Source organism: Arachis hypogaea, chromosome 19 (genome assembly GCF_003086295.3).
Source record: "Arachis hypogaea cultivar Tifrunner chromosome 19, arahy.Tifrunner.gnm2.J5K5, whole genome shotgun sequence".
Lineage (NCBI taxonomy): Eukaryota > Viridiplantae > Streptophyta > Magnoliopsida > Fabales > Fabaceae > Arachis > Arachis hypogaea.
The window spans coordinates 140,044,778-140,063,641 of NC_092054.1; the positions used below are offsets into that span (position 1 = coordinate 140,044,778).

The 18,864-nt window shown below is 35.8% G+C and overlaps 1 protein-coding gene across 1 annotated transcript; it reads right to left on the reverse strand.

Annotated features, from left to right (window-relative positions):
• Positions 1 to 13,261: 13,261 nt before the first annotated feature.
• LOC112778880 (uncharacterized) lies at positions 13,262 to 14,927 on the reverse strand. The gene is made up of 3 exons (XM_029295785.2): positions 14,207 to 14,927; positions 13,867 to 14,007; positions 13,262 to 13,785 (listed from the first exon to the last, which is right to left on the reverse strand). The coding sequence occupies exons 1-3, from the start codon at positions 14,925 to 14,927 to the stop codon at positions 13,262 to 13,264; spliced, it is 1,386 nt and encodes a 461-aa protein (XP_029151618.2).
• Between the last annotated feature and the right edge of the window lie 3,937 nt (positions 14,928 to 18,864).

Sequence of the window (18,864 nt, forward strand, 5' to 3'; positions counted from 1 at the left end):
ACTCCAGCTGTCGTCCAATGACTACGTTGAACATCATGTAGACCGCTTGTGGTTGTCAGGCACGCGGATCTTGGCTAAGCGAGTAATGAAGATAGTGGGTGATTGTCACGGGTCACCCCTTCATTCTGACTTAACTAAATTAAGTACAAGAGTATATCTTGGAGAAGAAGTAAGCGTGAATTGAAAGAGAAACAATAGTACTTGCATTAATTCATGAAGAACAGCAGAGCTCCGCACCTTAATCTATGAGGTGTAGAAACTCCACCGGAGAAAATACATAAGAGAAAAAGGTCTAGGCATGGCCGTGTGGCCAGCCTCCCAATGTGAAAAATGGCATAAAATGATAAAAGTCCAAAGATACGAATACAATAGGAAAGACTAGTATTTATACTAAACTAGTTACTAAGGATTATAGAAATTGAGTAACTAAGTGCAAAGAGTGCAGAAATTCACTTCCGGGGCCCACTTGGTGTGTGCTTGGGCTGAGCATAGAGCTTTACACGTGCATAGCCCTTTTCTAGAGTTAAACTCCAGCTTGGATGCCAGTTTGGGCATTTAACTCCAGTTCTGGTGCCAGTTCTGGCGTTTTACGCCAGTAAAAGGGTCTCTGGCTGGCGTTTAAATGCCAGTTTGGGCCCTCAAATATCGGGAAAAGTATGGACTATTATACATTGTTGGAAAGCCCAAAATGTCTAGTTTTCAACGCAATTGAGAGTGTGCCAATTAGGCTTCTGTATCTCTAGAAAATCTACTTCAAGTGCAGGAGGGTCAAAATCCAACAGCATCTGCAGTCCTTTCTCAGCCTCTGAATCAGACTTTTGCTCAGGTTCCTCAATTTCAGCCAGAAAATACCTGAAATTATAGAAAAACATACAAACTCATAGTAAAGTCCAGAAATGTGATTTTTGCACAAAAACTAATAAAAATATAATAAAAAGTAACTAAAACATACTAAAAACTACCTAAAAACAATGCCAAAAGGGTATAAATTATCCGCTCATCAGCGTCACCTGTACTTTCTGTGTTCCACGCGTACGCGTGGATGACGCTTACGCGTCGCTTGCCCCTGATGCCTCCCACGCGCACGCGTGGGTGACGGTTACGCGTCGCCTCGCGCCTTGTTTTTTTCCCCCTATTCTTCTTCTTTCTTTTTATTTTCTTCTTCTTTCTTTATACCTTTCTTCTTCTCTATTCTTCCTTTCTTACTTTCTTCTTCTCCTTTCAAAATTCTATTTTTTATTTTTTTATTATTTTTATTTTCTTTTATATGTTGCATTTGCATATTATCATCCATTGTATTTTAATTTTGTTTTTATAGCTTGTTCTATTTTCTTTTCTAAGTTCTTATTTTAATAATGGTGTTGAATTCTCATACTCAATTATTGAGAATTTCTTGGATTAGCTTGGTGCTTCTTGACTTGTTTGATATTGTTGGGTGATGAAACTTTTAAATTAATGCCTAATCTTTTGACTCTGGTATTCTTTGTGCATTAATATGACCTCATCTCGTCTTTCATGACCCATTCTTTCTTGTTTGAACTTGATGCTCAACATGCTCTTCATGGTATTTACTTATGTTTTAACTTTACTCTTGCATCAAGTGTGAATTGATATGTCTTAGCCTATATTGTTTTCTCACTCACATGCTGTAGCTACCATGTAGTTGAGAACTCTATTCTTATTTGGCATTAGCCCCCGCCTATGTTCTATTTGCTTTGCTATCTTTGTTGTAGGCCTAATTTTCCTCCTTTTTTCTCCTTTTAGGCTGGCCAGCAAGAAGGGAGAAAGAAAAAGCTTTTAAATGGGGGCACAAACAAGTTTCTCTGCACAATCTTTTGAGGAGCTCATCAGTTGTAGCAACCCGTTCACCTTGTTCTTCTTTGCATGCACCGAGGACGGTGTAATCTTCAAGTGTGGGAATGCCGTCCAACCAATCTCCGTGGGTAACAATTTCTTCCAACACCAATTTTTTATTTTCTTTGTTAGTTAGTTATTGCATTGCATGATAGATTGCATGACAGGTAGAATTTGTATATATTTTACCACTTCTTTTTATGTTAGGACTACTTGGTAAGAGTGATGATTTCTTTTCCAAGAAAACTATTTTAGGGCACCCTACCAATTCGAAAAAAATATCTCGTTGCAAGTATAGTTCTAAACCAACAATGAATCCTTAATAAAAAATTAATTTGTTTGTCACAAGTACAAACCCCAATAAAAATAACCGAAGTATTTAAACCTCGGGTCGTTGATGAACGGATTTTTGCTAGTAAAGAATTCACAATAAATTCCCATTGCAAGTATAGTTTCTAAACCAACAATAATCATTTCATACAAAAATTTGGTTGTCACTAAAATAAACCCAATAAAATTAAACCGAATTATTTAAACCTCGGGTCGTCTCTCAAGGAATTGCAGGGAAGTATGTTACTATTAGTTATGGAAAAGTATCTTTTTGGGTTTTTGAAATAAGGAACAAGGAAATAAAATGGCAAGAAAGTAAATTAATAACTAGAAAAGCTCTTGGCAAGGTATGAGAACTAGAAGTCCTATCCTAGCTATCCTTATCAATTGTGATGAGAATTGTCCATTGCTCCCACTTAGTTAACCTCTAACTATGGAGGAAAGTCAAGTGGATGAATCAATTTGATTCCTCAAGTCCTAGTCAACTCCTAAGGAAAGACTGGCTTTAGAGGGATCCAAATAAACTAGCAACTTCTCAATTATCAATCAACAAAAAAGTTTGATAACTCAAGAGTCTCCAATTACTCTACCAAAGCCAAGAGGAGAAAAACCTACTCTAAAATCCAACCAAGCATTCTATCAAACACTTGGTAGGCACAACATAAAAACATAGAAAACTAGCAAGGAATATTAAATCCAAACAACCAATTGCAAACATCAATGACTCAAAAAAATAGAAGAAGTAATAAATATGAAATACCTCAAATTGCATTAAATCATCAAGAGAAGAGAAATAAAGTGCTAGACTAAATAAGAGTAGAAGAAAACTAAATTAAAGCAAGTAGAAATTTGAAATTAAGCAAAACTAATCTTAAAATCCTAAAACCTAGAGAGAGGAGAGAGACTCTCTCTAGAAAACTACATCTAAAACCTCAAATTATGTGAATAAAAGTTGTGTGAATGAATGAATGATTCTCCCACTCTGCAGCCTCTAATATGTGTTTTTCGGGCTTGGAACTGGGCCAAAAACAGCCCAGAAATCGCCCCCAGCGTCTTCTGCAATTTCTACATGTGGCGCATGTCACGCATACGCATACATCACGCGCACGCGTCTCTGTGCAATCTCGCTTATCACGCGTACGCGTCAGGTACGTGCACGCCTCGCTGTGATAATCTCCAAATCACGTGCACGCGTGAGCCATGCGTGAGCGTCGATCCTCGCTGGTTATCTACTTTATTTCTTGTGCTCCTTCCATTTTTGCAAGCTTCCTCTCCATCCTCTAAGCCATTCTTGCCCTATAAAGCTTGAAAACACTTAACACATAGATCACGGCATCGAATGGCATAAAGGGGAATCAAAGTACGTAATTTAAAGGCTTAGGAAGCAAGTTTTCAACCATAGAACAAAATTGGGAAGGAATTGTAAAATCATGCAAATTGTATGAATAAGTGTGCAAAGACTTGATAAAAACCACTCAAATTAGCACAAGATAAACATAAAATAGTGGTTTATCAGTCGTCTCTCAAGGAATTGCATGGAAGTGTTCATGTTATTAGTTATGGGATAAGTATTTTTGGGGTTTTGGAATAAGAGACAAGAAATGTAAATGACAAGAAAGTAAATGAAACTCAAATGATAAAAAGATCTTGGCAAGGGTTGATGGTTAAGGATCTCTATCCTTGTTACTAACCACAATATGATAATTGCAAGGATCAATCTCATTAAGTCATCCTCTAACAATTGAAGGAAAGTCAAATGAGCTTTATCAATCCCAATCTATAACTCCTAGCCACTCACTAATTGACTTAGTGAAAGCTAGTGTCAATGGACACCAATTATCAATCACTTGGACATTAGCAACTCAAGGTCACCTAAGTTACCATCCCAAGCCAAGAACACAAAAATCTACTGTAAAATCCAACCGAGCATTTTATCAAACACTTGGAAGGCATAAAAAGAAAGCATAATAAAATGACAAGAAATATAAAATATAACACTACCAGTTGCAAGGAAATAACAATAACAAAGAAATTAAACAATAAAGGAACATAGAATATGAATTGTATTAAAGGAAATTAAAATCAACAAAGTGCTCATAGACGTGAAAGTATCAAAATAGAAGAAATTAACAAGAAGAACTAAGAGAGCAAAGATGTAGCAACAAAGAATTGAAAGGAAAAGTAAATGGAAACAACAATTAAAACTAGATCTAAGAAAATTTAACCTAATCCTAACCTAATTCTAGAGAAAAGAGGGAGCTTCTCTCCCTAGAATTCTAGCCTAAGACATGGTGAAAACTCAACTATGACTACTTGGTTCTTCCCCCTTTAATCCTTGGGTTCAATAGCATCAGAAATGAGTTGGATTGGGCCCAAAATGATCTAGAAATCGCTGGCCACGAGTTGTTTAAAATGGCCCATGCTGATCCTGCAATGCGTGCGGGTGGAACGACGCGTACACGTCACCAAACATCCTGGAAACTATGAAAAATTGCATATCATTTTGAAGCCCTGGATGTTAGCTTTCCAACGCAACTGAGACCCCCTTATTTGGACCTCTGTAGCTCAAGTTATGATCGATTAAGTGCAAAGAGGTCAGGATTGACAACTTAGCAATTTCTTCATGTCTTCATGAATTTTCCCATTTTGCATGCTTTTCTTCCATTTTTTTTCAAGCCATCCTTGCCTTCAAAACCTTAAATCACTCAAAAAAACATATCAAAGCATCGAATGGGAGGAAGGTGAATTAAATTTAGCAATTTAAGGGCCTAAAAAGCATGTTTTCATTCTTAAGCACAATTAGGAGAAATCCACAAAACCATGCTATTTTAATGAATAAGTGTAGGAAAAGTTGATAAAATTCAATGAATTCAATACAAGATAAACAAAAAAAATTGTGGTCTATCAGTGCAGCACCAGAAAGGGATTCCATGCTGGAGTCCTACGCCCGAAAAGGTGCCAGGACTGGAGTTCAACGCCCAAGGGAGCCTAAGCACGTGGATTTCATCAAAGCTCAATCCAAACACTCACTAAGTGGCCCAGAAGTGGATTTTAGCACTAAATAGACTGTTTTACCCTTACTAGTCATCTGTTTAGTATTTAAGAGATTTTATTTATGTAATTCAGAGATTTCTTAGACACTTTCAGTCATTATACACATTTTCATCATTGTTTTACTTCAGTATGAGTTTGTAAACCTCCTAGGACAAAATGGTTGTGGCTTAAAGCAAGCAATGGTTGTCATTCAGGTCTTAGTCAGGCAGAATCAGAAGGTTGTAGATGTGATTATGTTTAGAATTTTGTATAAGTACTTGTTATTCTAATTGAAAAGCAATAATGGGAATAGAGTTGAGAGTTGGAGTTACTTTGTCTTTCTGAAGTAACTCTGGTACTATTATCTTCTTTGCTTGTGAATGATCTTCTTCTATGGCAGGCTGTAAGTGATCAAAGCCATTGCCCATGGTCATTGATCTCCTCTGCTACAGAATGAACGCCAGGACCCTTGGTCATTCAATCCAGTGGAGGGTGAAGCGCTAGCAAGTCATTCTCTTGGCGATCTTACTCAAAATGCCAAAGACAAGGTCGAATCTTCCGGATTAGAGAACACTGCTTCTTGGATTCTAGCCTATACCACGGAGACCTTAATCTCCCCGGAGATCGGCTGAACTGGTGTCTCGAGAAGTCCCCAACGAAATCGTAGATTAACCGTCTAAGAGATGTATAAACATAACTATTGGCTCGTGCTTTTCTTCCAGGTACTCACACAAACCCAAGTAGATGCGGGCAGGCACGAACCTAGGCACAACAGTGAGGGGACACTTGCCCCCACTGTGTTTTCATTTTTTTTAAAAAAAATAGTTATACATAATGTGATCCCACTTCAAATTTTAAATGACCCCACTACAAATAAATTAAATTCAATTGGCCAAAGTCTTAAATTCATTTTTTTTTTATTTTCTATCATTTTGACTATTATTTAACCTAATCAAATTTAGTTCTTGTGTCATCACTCTTTTATTCCATTAAACCCTCCTCTTATTTTTATATTTTCAACTTTTTTTTTCTATTTTTTGTCTAGTGGTCATCCTCTCTTTATCAAAAGGTAAATTTCAAATTCTCTATGTTTTTTATATAGCTCTCCATGACTCTATGTATGTATTTTCTAATTTCATTGTTTCTCTTTTGGATATTTTCAATTGAAATTTTGAATTCAAACAATTATAGTTTAAGTATTAATTTAATATTTTATTCTCTTCATGACTTTATATATTTTATTTTATTCTCAATTTATTCATCCTTATTACTTGTTTTTTTTTTACTTTTGTTCTATTATATGTACTTATGTCGCATATACAATTTTAAAATGAATTGTTTAATTTAATAATTTAAAATAGATTTTTTATTTTTAGAAATAGTAATAAAAAATATTTTAATTACAATACATAATTAAACAGATGTATAAAATTTTTTATCTAACATTATATCAAAATTAAATCAAAAATTATATAACAAATTTAATTATTTTAAAAAGAAAAAAAGAAAAAAATTATAAATTTAGTTTCTATTATTTTATATAAACATACTTTTCATATAAAGATTTAATTTTTTTTAGTATTTATATATAATTCTAATTTCAAATTATAAATACTAGTGTATCGTTAGGCCCTAATGTGCCAATTGATTCAGTCTTTATTATTAAATGCGTATAAAAAAATTAGTTAGGATAACAAATTATCTATAATTTAATTAAAATATTTTAAGTTCAAGTTTTAGAAATAAAAAGTTAATTTTTTTATAAATTATACATCATGAATAGTATGTTAAGAAAGAAAGTGTTCACTAATTCTTTTTAATTTTTATATCTTCATATAATTAATAATGTTTAACAAAATTTATTTTAGTATATATATTTTTGCCCCTACTTCTAAAATTTTCTGGGTCCGTCACTTGATGCGGGTGTTTGTCAGGCACGTTCGTCTTAGTGTGATGAACAGAGCTAATTTGTTAGATCATCCTGTTCATCACGATGAAGATCGGATATACCTCTTAGAAATGGATCAGACACGGATCGAAGAAGAAGAAATAGTACTTTTATTAATTCATAGGACTCAGCAGGGCTCCTCCCCTAAACCTAGGAAGTTTAGAAACTCATACTGAGGTAGAAAACAATGATAAACGTGTATAATGAGAAAAGTGATTTATGTTGTCCGAATGACATGAATAAAATTTCTTCGATACTAAGCTAATGACTAGTAAGGGTACAACAGTCTTTTTAGTGCTAAAATTCACTTCTAGGGCCCATTTGGTAAGTGTTTGGGCTGAGCTTGATAAGATCCAAGTGATATGAGGTCTATTGGATGTGGAACGCCAGCTAGGGAGTCATCTCTGGGCTTTTAGATATTGGGCTCCGCTTCCTTGGCTGCTGGACGCTAGAAAAAGGTAGGAAGTTGGCGTTGGACGCTAGTTTTCGGCCTTCTAATTCGAAACAACATATGAACTATTATACATTGCTAGAAAGCTCTGGAAGTCAGCTTTCCATAGCCATGGATAATGCTCTATTTGGTCTTCTGCAGCTCCAAAAAATCTCTTCCGAGTGCAGGGAGGTCAGATCTGGATAGCATCTGCAGTGCTTTCTCTGTCTCTGAATCAGACTTCTGCTCCAACTCCTCAAATTCAGCCAGAAAATACCTGAAATTGCCCAAAAACACAGAAAAATCATATTAGAATCCAAAAACATGAATTTAACACTAAAACCTATAAAAACTTAATAAAAACTAAATAGAAACTACTAAAAACTATATGAAAGTGATGCCAAAAAGCGTATAAAATATCCGCTCATCAGTCGCAAACTTCATGTCTCGTTTCAAGTCCACTGAGGGCAAGCGATACCTCATAAATGCTTCTTACGGTCCAAGCAAGGCCAAGTCGGAGTGGTACATGGATGTCTTGAGAGGTTTGTCGCGAGAGATGGCGGACTAGGCTGGTAGATTCAACAAAGAAATATGGCTACAACACTGCAACAGCAATCTCCAGTTTGGGCACATAACAACGAATCTATCGAAGTGCATCAATGTAGTGCTAAAGGGTACACGGTACTTGCCGATTTCTACCATCGTGCACATCACGTACGATAGGCTGTAGAAGTTATTCGTCACGAAGGAAAGGGAGGCACAGGCACGGGCACAACTGGCGGCTAAAAATTGCTTCTCCCAAAGATTGATGGCAGCTGTTGACAAGAACAGAGAGGGTATCTCGAAGATGCATGTTACTTTTTTGATAGACAGGCTTCAGTGTTTGTCGTTGAAGAGTTAGAGCCGTTCGAGGGTTGGTCGCAAGGTTCCTTTCGTGTTTGGCTAACAGCGGGAATGTGCGACTGTGGACTTTTCCAATCTCTCCACTACCCATGCTGACATGCACTTACCGCTTGTGCCACCGCAAGCATCGAGTGGGCTCCATATGTTCATCCGGTGTACAAGCAAGACGTTGTGTTCAAGGTATATGAGATGGAGTTTCCACCGATACCCGACGAGCGCTTTGGCTGGAGTGGTATGGGACTCTGGTTCGTCCTAACCCACTCATGTGCAGGAAGGCTACCGAAAGACCTGTCTCTACTAGGTTCTAAAATGACATGGTTGAGGTCGAGCGAAAGGAGAAGAGGTGTGGTCTATGCAGACAAGTCGGACATACTCAAAGAGGTTGTCTCAAGGACGTCACCGAGCTCCTCATGCCAGTCAAGCTCAGCCTCTTCCTCAGACTCCACATCCAGCTACTTTTGCCGAGGCTGGACCCTATCCCTGCTAGCCCCCTTCGGCTGCTCCCCGATCTCTGGCACCCCTCTCCCTCCTAGCAAGCCGCTAAGTGTCCTCCCAAACCTCTCGTGCACGCCGATGCCGATCGGGGACATTCATAAGAAGGGGAAGAACATCTTTTGGTTGACTGGCAGTAGGGTGGACGTCAGCAGGTAAATTGAACAGCCTCGGATCGTCAAGTACATCCTGCCCAGATAGGTGCCTGACCCGACAAGTGCCCCGATACTAGTCCGAATACCTTTGGGTCGGCCTATAGTCGAAGCGTGGCTGGATAGAGATCCAACGGTCCTCCTCAAATCATGCCCTCCAATCGTCATACCAGTCGAAAAGTTTGTCAGGCCACCAGACATCCTCGCCTTGTCTTGTGGATGTCAAGAACTTGTCGACGTTCACCAGGGTCCCCAACACGGCTGCTCTCCATTGAACTGGCACTACACTCGATCAACCTGGTGGAACTGGACAATGTTAAAGTAGATGAGGGGGACAACAGACATCCATCTCCCCTACTCTGCCTCATCCAGAAACCATGGCAGGCATAGAGCCTACAGGGCAGGATCATCATACGACATCCACCGAAACAGAAAGGATAGTTTTGAAATAATTATTAACTAATTATGTGTAACTAAAATATATATGAATCAATATTCTTATTAACTAATTGTTAAACAACTGTTGAAAGCAAATTCTTAGTGCTAACCTCATACATTCACAACTGATCCAGCGATAGACGCCATCGAAGGACCCTCGTCCCGTGCTGGTCCCTGCTCTACTGCGTCAACCCTATCAACCTGTTGACCGTTACAAGAATAACACGAATTTTATTTATGGAATGGCATATACAATTACAAAACTCAAACACAAACAACATATAAACACTAGTTACCTCGCTGCCATAGTATACCCCCTCGGTCAGGTGGACACCACTGTGAAAATCGCTGGTATATTCAAGACATCAACAAAGGCATGTAGCCAGCTATGGCTGTTGTGCCTCGGTTTGTTGCAAAGCACAGTGACTGGTATGTCCATGCAAGCACTGCCAAGTCCCAAGATAGCCCATGACACTTCTCAAAGTCTGCAAGAAGTAGCAGCCACAGAAGATCGACTAGCTTGTTCGACTTTTTCATCATCAGGTAACCTCTGATCAGTAACAAGATGTAATATCTTGCATTCTATCAGAGTGTCTCCAGATCATCCGTCTGAAGCATATGGTTGACACGGTCCCACATCCATTTAAGCTTGTGCGAGAATGACTCCTTCCTCTGCGTGTGCAACTACCGGAGGCCCGACACTGAGTAATCGCTCCACCAATTCTCATGTCGCTATGCTATCCCATTTGAAGAAATTACGGAAGCACCCCCACTGGCTCCCTGTGCGCATGTACCCTAAGGTGGTAAGACACATCCTATAGGGTGATAGTGGCCTCACTCTATGGCAGGTAGAACGTGTGGGTCTCTGAACATCAGCGCTCCATAAATGCACTGATCAGGGAGTTGTCAAAGATGAAGTCCTTGGGCCGCACTGTGTTGCTGAAGTCAGCCTCCCTCAAATAGGGGACGATGACATTTGGTGGTGAAATCGTGTGACTCGCTCATTGAGGCAAAAGTAAGCGAGGCCTCTGACAAAAAGAAAAAGACCACATGTTTAAAAATTTGTACTCGTGCACCGGCATAACAGATTGAATTAAATATTGTATACAGTCGACATTAACAGAAATTTACACCTGTGTACTAACAGATAAATCTCGTTTACGTTAATATTTACTTAATTAATTAATAAAGATTTCCTCAATACGTTACTTAAATTAAAAAACATTCACTAAAGATATTAATATTGTAATTATCAAACTTTAACTTATTAACTTAATTTAGGTAAATACAAATTTTACATAATACTTCACTAAACTTAAAAAATAGCTTTCACTTGGATAGTTAATAACTAAATTAATAAATTAAGAAACACGTAACTAATAAACTAAAACAATGAGAACCATATTCCTAGAATTATACCCTATCAGTGACCTGTTGCTAACGATACAAGTTGTATCCTAGTATTTGGTAAGTACCCATGTATGGCATAATATAAACGTCTACATAAGAAAACTAACCGCAAAGTCAGCTGCCCCAGCCTAGTGCCACGTCGTGTTCATCCTATTGATGTCCGCATCCCATGCATCTGCGTGCGTCATCTTCGTCTCAGTTGATAATATGGTCAGACAAGAATAGAAGAGAGGAGAAAGTGGTCGAAAGATTGGAAATGGTGCCCAAAATCACGCTGTAAACAACTTCTATATATAGGGGTAACCCAGCCTTATCTCGTTTACAGTGTAAACAAGATAAGCTTGCACGTATCTCATTTATACTTTAAACGAGATACCCACGTGTCACTCGCACAGTCTTATCTCCTTTACAGTGTAAACGAGAAACGTAAAAACTTATCTGTAAACGAAATAAGGCTGAATTACGTATTTTTGTAATAATTTTTAAAATTGTTTATTTCAATATAACATTTTTGTCAGGGCCAGTTATTGTATCCATTTTTTTTGTCAGGGCCTACGTAACCCAACAAACAACATAACCACACTACAATTTCCAATGTGCTGCCAAAAAAAATCATAAGTGAAAGTTTATCCCCTAGACTTTCTAGTTTTTCAGGTCGGGTCTATTTTGTGGAAAAAAATTTTTGACCGAAAAAAAATTGGTTTCCATTTTTATTTTAAATATTTTTATTTATTTTTAGAAAAAGAATACAAATAATAACATTTTGCTTTTTATTTTCATTTTTTCTCTTTTTTATTAAAATTTTAAATATAAAAATAAAAGTAAAAATAAAAATACAAATCAATCAACTCATTTTTTTTTGTATTTAACCTTTCTTTACAAGTAGGTCTTTCTTGCATTAGCCTCTCGTTGGATTAATTAAGCCAAATGAAAAAGTCCAAAAATATAGATGCTTCATACTTATGATGTCTTGCTTAGTGTGAACACTAGGAACACGCCAAGAGAAAAGACTTCCAAAAAAAAAATAATTTTCACACTTTAGACTCTCAAAACCAAATTTTTGGACTTTGATTAAATTTAAATCACTTCAAATAGCAAATAATTTTGCTATACAATACTCAATTCCGGTAGCTTTTTTCAGCAGCCACACTTCCAACTATTATTATTATAGTCTCGAATGAGAGAATTTATGGAATACAAACACTGATATAGATACAACTAGTATTTTTACCCGTGAATTATATTTAGAATAAAATTAACTATGATAAAATATAATAAAAATATCTAAAATGTTTAATTGTAATGTAGAATAAAAATAATAAAAAAATAAAAATAGTAATAATAAAAAATAACATGCTATTTTAAATTTGAGAAAATTTCTTTGAATACAATATTTGTTGTGCTACTTAAAACATGCCCTTCTTTGTTGTGAATAAGAATTTTTAACCCCTTCTTACTTCGAACACGAGATATAGCAACATAAAGTTGTCCATGACTAAACACGGGTTTAGGAAGATACACTCCAACATTGCTAAGAGATTGTCCTTGACTTTTATTGATGGTCATGGCATATGAGACAACAATAAGAAATTGTCTCCTATCCAATTTGAAAGGCCACGGTGATTGAGAAGGAGACATGCACATGCGTGGGATTAAGACCTTTTTGTCAAGATAGCTTCCAACTAATACTTCTGCTTCTATAACATGATTAGATAACCTTGTTATAATTAGCCTGGTGCCATTACATAAACCTGCACATTGGTCTAGATTTCTTAAAAGTATTATAGGAATTCCAACCTTCAACTTCAAAGCATGATGAGGTAATCCTGAACATTGGAGGCTATTTAAAAACTCTGGAGTAAGTGTTTCAGTAGCATACTGTCCGCTTCCATAAGATTTGTCAACACTATCTGAACTCAAGTAAATTTTTTCATCTCCTGAAATTTTCATGATAATATATTGATTTACCTTCTCAACGACATCAAGCGTAGAACAAAGAATTGCTCGTGATTGCAACCAATTAGAATCCAAGTGATTTTCAAGAAGATTTGGATATATACAATCCACAATAGAACTAAGAAGATCTTCAAAATTTGATATGAGCAACTCAGTAGGAATCATAATCTCAGAGATGCCATCATTAGGCCCACCTATATTGCCATCTCCAACATTTAAGATCCATTGTGAAAACAAAGCCAATTCATCATTATCAGCATGTGAAGATTCCTCTAATCTCATATTTTTTGAAAGTCTCAAAACACTACAATAGTCCTATATGTAAGAGGAACATATGCTTGCATTAACAATTTCTGTCCTGCCACTTCCAGGAATGACAGGAAGAATTTGTCTAAAATCTCCACCAAAAACCACTACCTTCCCACCAAAAGGCAAATTAGCATTATTATTATTTGTAGATGACATAATGTCTCTTAAACTTTTATCAACTGCCTCAACACTATATCTGTGAACCATAGATGCTTCATCCCATATGATAAGCTTTGTTTGCTTTAACAACTCAGCTAGTTCACTATTTTGTTTAATATTACATACAGAATCCTCATGCACCGTTAATGGTATAGCAAACCTAGAATGAGCTGTTCTACCTCCAGGTAGTAGCAAAGCAGCAATTCCACTCAATGCAACAGTAAGAACAATCATTCCTTGTGACCTTAAAAAAGAAGTCAAAACTATCCAGAGATAAGTCTTACCTGTTCCTCCATGGCCATATACAAAGAATACTCCACCATCTTCTTTAGAAACTGCTTCCACAATTTTCTCAAAAACACCTTGTTGTTCTTGTGTTAAGGATGAGAATAATGTTTAAAATTCATTTTTCAAATTATTCTTGTCATAGTTTAGCTCCTTATAAATTAAACCATTTTGAAATTTCAGCCTCACAAAATATTCTGGAAAAGGCATATGAGGATATTCCTTTAAGCTCTTCCTATTATCTTGCAATATCATCTCAATTTCATATAAGCATCTTGTTTTTAGCTCTTCATCAGTCAAAGATAAATCTGCAAATAAAAAGAAAAAACAATATAAGAACAAATAAAATAGTTATAGTAAGAAACACAATATGAATCATTAAAAAATAAATTTTTATTAGAATCAAAGGAGAACCTGAATTTTTAGACAATTTTCTTTCATTATACAAAATATCATCAGATAGAAGCCTCCAAGTTTCTTTTCAAACATGTTCTGGTCTGCTCACACTATTTGACATCAACATTACAGTGAAAAGCTTCCTTAGATAATCACCTAAACCCCAACATGAAGCTTCTTTGATAGCTTCAATATATTCTCTATCATCATTAAGTAATCCCAAAGCAAAGCAAGCATCTCTAAAGCTATTGTGAATAACACCATTTGCACTTTTGATTTGGTCATAGTTGGTAGGACCTCGAACAAAATTCAACATCATTCGTAAATAAAATAACTCTCCACATGTTGGAGGTACATAATAAAGCCTTCCAATAGTATAGCCACACTTTCTTCTTGACCAGATTTTTTCTTTTTTATTATAAACAAAGAATCTTGGAAACTCAGAATATGTCAACTCTTTAGCCTCCGAGTAATTGTTATTAGCCTCCATCCATGCAGTAAACATTGATTGATCAATCCCGGGTTTTGACAGAATATCATCAATATCTTCACCATCTTCATATAGAATTGGATTCCGACCAGGCAAATGAAAGCTCAATCTCTGTACAGCAGGTTCTCTAGAATGAATAGGGTATGCAAATATTCTCCAAACAGCTTCACATGGGGATATATATCTACAATCAAGATAGTTTTTTATTTCATCAATAACTTTATTTGAGCATTCACTATCATCAGCATTATCTAAAATAGCAGTGACGCGATCATAACCCTTGTTTATATATTTGAAGAGATACTTAATTGCTCTGCTCTGATTACACCACTCAACATTCATGTGTGCTTGATATTTCATTAGCAAAGAAGGATTATAAGGAACAACATAGCGATTATCTATAGCCACATTTCCTTTTTCAGCATAACAACCAGTCTTTCTTCTTCTATATATTGGATACCCTTCAACATCAATAGTTGTTAAATCGACAAAAGACTTGGGATAGAACTTTGAACAACGACCTTCTTTCATGCATGGTGAAAATATATTTACAGAACCGCATGGACCATGAAGCATAAATTTTTTTACAGCCTTGTACAACTCTGGATGCTCAAATTGATTAGGAATCTCAGCACAAATTACTTTATCTATATCTTTTGGATCTGAAAATTTGCTTAAAGAATCCAAGAATATCAAAATATGAGCATGTGGTAGACCTCGTTTCTGAAATTCAATTGTATGAACATCTGCACATAAATCATAATATAGTACATATTAGCAACTATAGATATACTTGATGTTCTTAAAATAGTATATACTTTTTTTTAATGTATAACTTACCAGCAACAACTTTACCAAAGAATCTTTCCTTTTTCAAATCTTTAATTAGCATATCAAGCTTCATTTTGAACATTCGACAAACAATGTCAGGACGATCTACTGGTTTGAGATGTAAAGGGTCTAAGAGTCGCTTGATCTCTGGCCATTCTGAATTACATGTGAAAGTGATGAACAAATCTGGATAACCAACATGGCCACAAATTGCAACACAATCATGGTATAAGCCATCCATATAACGCCTACCTCCTATAAAAATTGATGGCAAAACTATTCTTTTTCCTACACTTGAGCCACTTGTTTGACCTGTAGATTTAGCATTTTTCAAACTCTTGTAATCATCAGCTCTAAGTTCCTTTTGATGAATCCTAAAATATAACAAACGTTCTGACTCAACCATAGTGTAAGCATCCACTACAAATTGCTGAAAAAGTTTTTTAGAAACCAGTATTGTTGGAGCTTCTGTTTTCCTGGTTTGAAGCCTAAATGCAAAAAATTATCGCATGGTCAATTTGCTCCTCTTGTTAGGTTTCAAACTCCCGATGATTTTATGTTGAATATCAATTCTGTAGCCATCTTCTCCATATGGAAAAAGAAGTGGATATTGTAAACCAAGATAAGCAACATGAATCTCATTTATACGCTTTAAGTAACCTCTGATCAGTAACAAGATGTAATATCTTGCATTCTATCGGAGTGTCTCCAGATCATCCGTCTGAAGCATATGGTTGACACGGTCCCACATCCATTTAAGCTTGTGCGAGAATGACTCCTTCCTCTGCGTGTGCAACTACCGGAGGCCCGACACTGAGTAATCGCTCCACCAATTCTCATGTCGCTATGCTATCCCATCTGAAGAAATTACGGAAGCACCCCCACTGGCTCCCTGTGCGCATGTACCCTAAGGTGGTAAGACACATCCTATAGGGTGATAGTGGCCTCACTCTATGGCAGGTAGAACGTGTGGGTCTCTGAACATCAGCGCTCCATAAATGCACTGATTAGGGAGTTGTCAAAGATGAAGTCCTTGGGCCACACTGCGTTGCTGAAGTCAGCCTCCCTCAAATAGGGGACGATGACATTCGGTGGTGAAATCGTGTGACTCACTCATTGAGGCAAAAGTAAGCGAGGCCTCTGACAAAAAGAAAAAGACCACATGTTTAAAAATTTGTACTCGTGCACCGGCATAACAGATTGAATTAAATATTGTATACAGTCGACATTAACAGAAATTTACACCTGTGTACTAACAGATAAATCTCGTTTACGTTAATATTTACTTAATTAATTAATAAAGATTTCCTCAATACGTTACTTAAATTAAAAAACATTCACTAAAGATATTAATATTGTAATTATCAAACTTTAACTTATTAACTTAATTTAGGTAAATACAAATTTTACATAATACTTCACTAAACTTAAAAAATAGCTTTCACTTGGATAGTTAATAACTAAATTAATAAATTAAGAAACACGTAACTAATAAACTAAAACAATGAGAACCATATTCCTAGAATTATACCCTATCAGTGACCTGTTGCTAACGATACAAGTTGTATCCTAGTTTTTGGTAAGTACCCATGTATGGCATAATATAAACGTCTACATAAGAAAACTAACCGCAAAGTCAGCTGCCCCAGCCTAGTGCCACGTCGTGTTCATCCTATTGATGTCCGCATCCCATGCATCTGCGTGCGTCATCTTCGTCTCAGTTGATAATATGGTCAGACAAGAATAGAAGAGAGGAGAAAGTGGTCGAAAGATTGGAAATGGTGCCCAAAATCACGCTGTAAACGACTTCTATATATAGGGGTAACCCAGCCTTATTTCGTTTACAGTGTAAACAGATAAGCTTGCACGTATCTCATTTACACTTTAAACGAGATACCCACGTGTCACTCGCACAGTCTTATCTCCTTTACAGTGTAAACGAGATACGTGAAAACTTATTTGTAAACGAAATAAGGCTGAATTAAGTATTTTTGTAATAATTTTTAAAATTATTTATTTCAATATAACATTTTTGTCAGGGCCAGTTATTGTACCCATTTTTTTTGTCAGGGCCTACGTAACCCAACAAACAACATAACCACACTACAATTTCCAATGTGCTGCCAAAAAAATCATAAGTGAAAGTTTATCCCCTAGACTTTCTAGTTTTTCAGGTCGGGTCTATTTTGTGGAAAAAAATTCTTGACCGAAAAAAAATTGGTTTCCATTTTTATTTTAAATATTTTTATTTATTTTTAGAAAAAGAATACAAATAATAACATTTTGCTTTTTATTTTCATTTTTCTCTTTTTTATTAAAATTTTAAATATAAAAATAAAAGTAAAAATAAAAATACAAATCAATCAACTCATTTTTTTTGTATTTAACCTTTCTTTACAAGTAGGTCTTTCCTGCATTAGCCTCTCGTTGGATTAATTAAGCCAAATGAAAAAGTCCAAAAATATAGATGCTTCATACTTATGATGTCTTGCTTAGTGTGAATACTAGGAACACGCCAAGAGAAAAGACTTCCAAAAAAAAAAATAATTTTCACACTTTAGACTCTCAAAACCAAATTTTTGGACTATGATTAAATTTAAATCACTTCAAATAGCAAATAATTTTGCTATACAATACTCAATTCCGGTAGCTTTTTTCAGTAGCCACACTTCCAACTATTATTATTATAGTCTCGAATGAGAGAATTTATGGAATACAAACACTGATATAGATACAATATAAAATACTTCGATACACAAATTTTAATTTTTTTGTATGACACAAAGACATGGCATCCTGTTGGATTGATTAAGCCAAATGGAATAGTCCAAGAATTTAGATGCTTCATACTTATGATGTCTTGCTCAGCGTGAACACTAAGAATACACCAAGAGAAAAGGCTTCCAAAAAAATTATTTTCACACTCTAGACTCTTAAAAACATATTTCTGGGCTATGATTAAATTTAAAACACTTCAAATAGCAAATAATTTTGCTATACAATACTCAATTCCTTTCTAGCTAGGGGTGGCAAAGCGGGTCGGCCCGTCCCAACCCGCCCCGCCCCGCCTAGGCCCGTCCTATAAACGGGGCGGACCGGTCTGCCCTGCCAACTAAGATAGGTTCAAAATGCTAGCCCGCCCCATTTTATGGCGGATTGGCGGGTCGGCGGGCTAACCCGCTTGACTCTTTTTTTTTTGAAAAATAAAATTTATTAAAATTAACCAAAAAATAATAATTAAAAAATCAAATACAAATAAAAAATAGTCAAATTATAATATAATTTTTTCACTATATTTTTTTTATTTTTAACTTCAATAAAATTGTTCAAAATAATATTTGTCAATAGAATCATCTTTATTTTAAAAAATAAGTCACATAATTTGAGCAAATACACGAAATTGTAAAATAAAATAAATAAAGTTAATAACTAAAAGAAGAATAAAAAT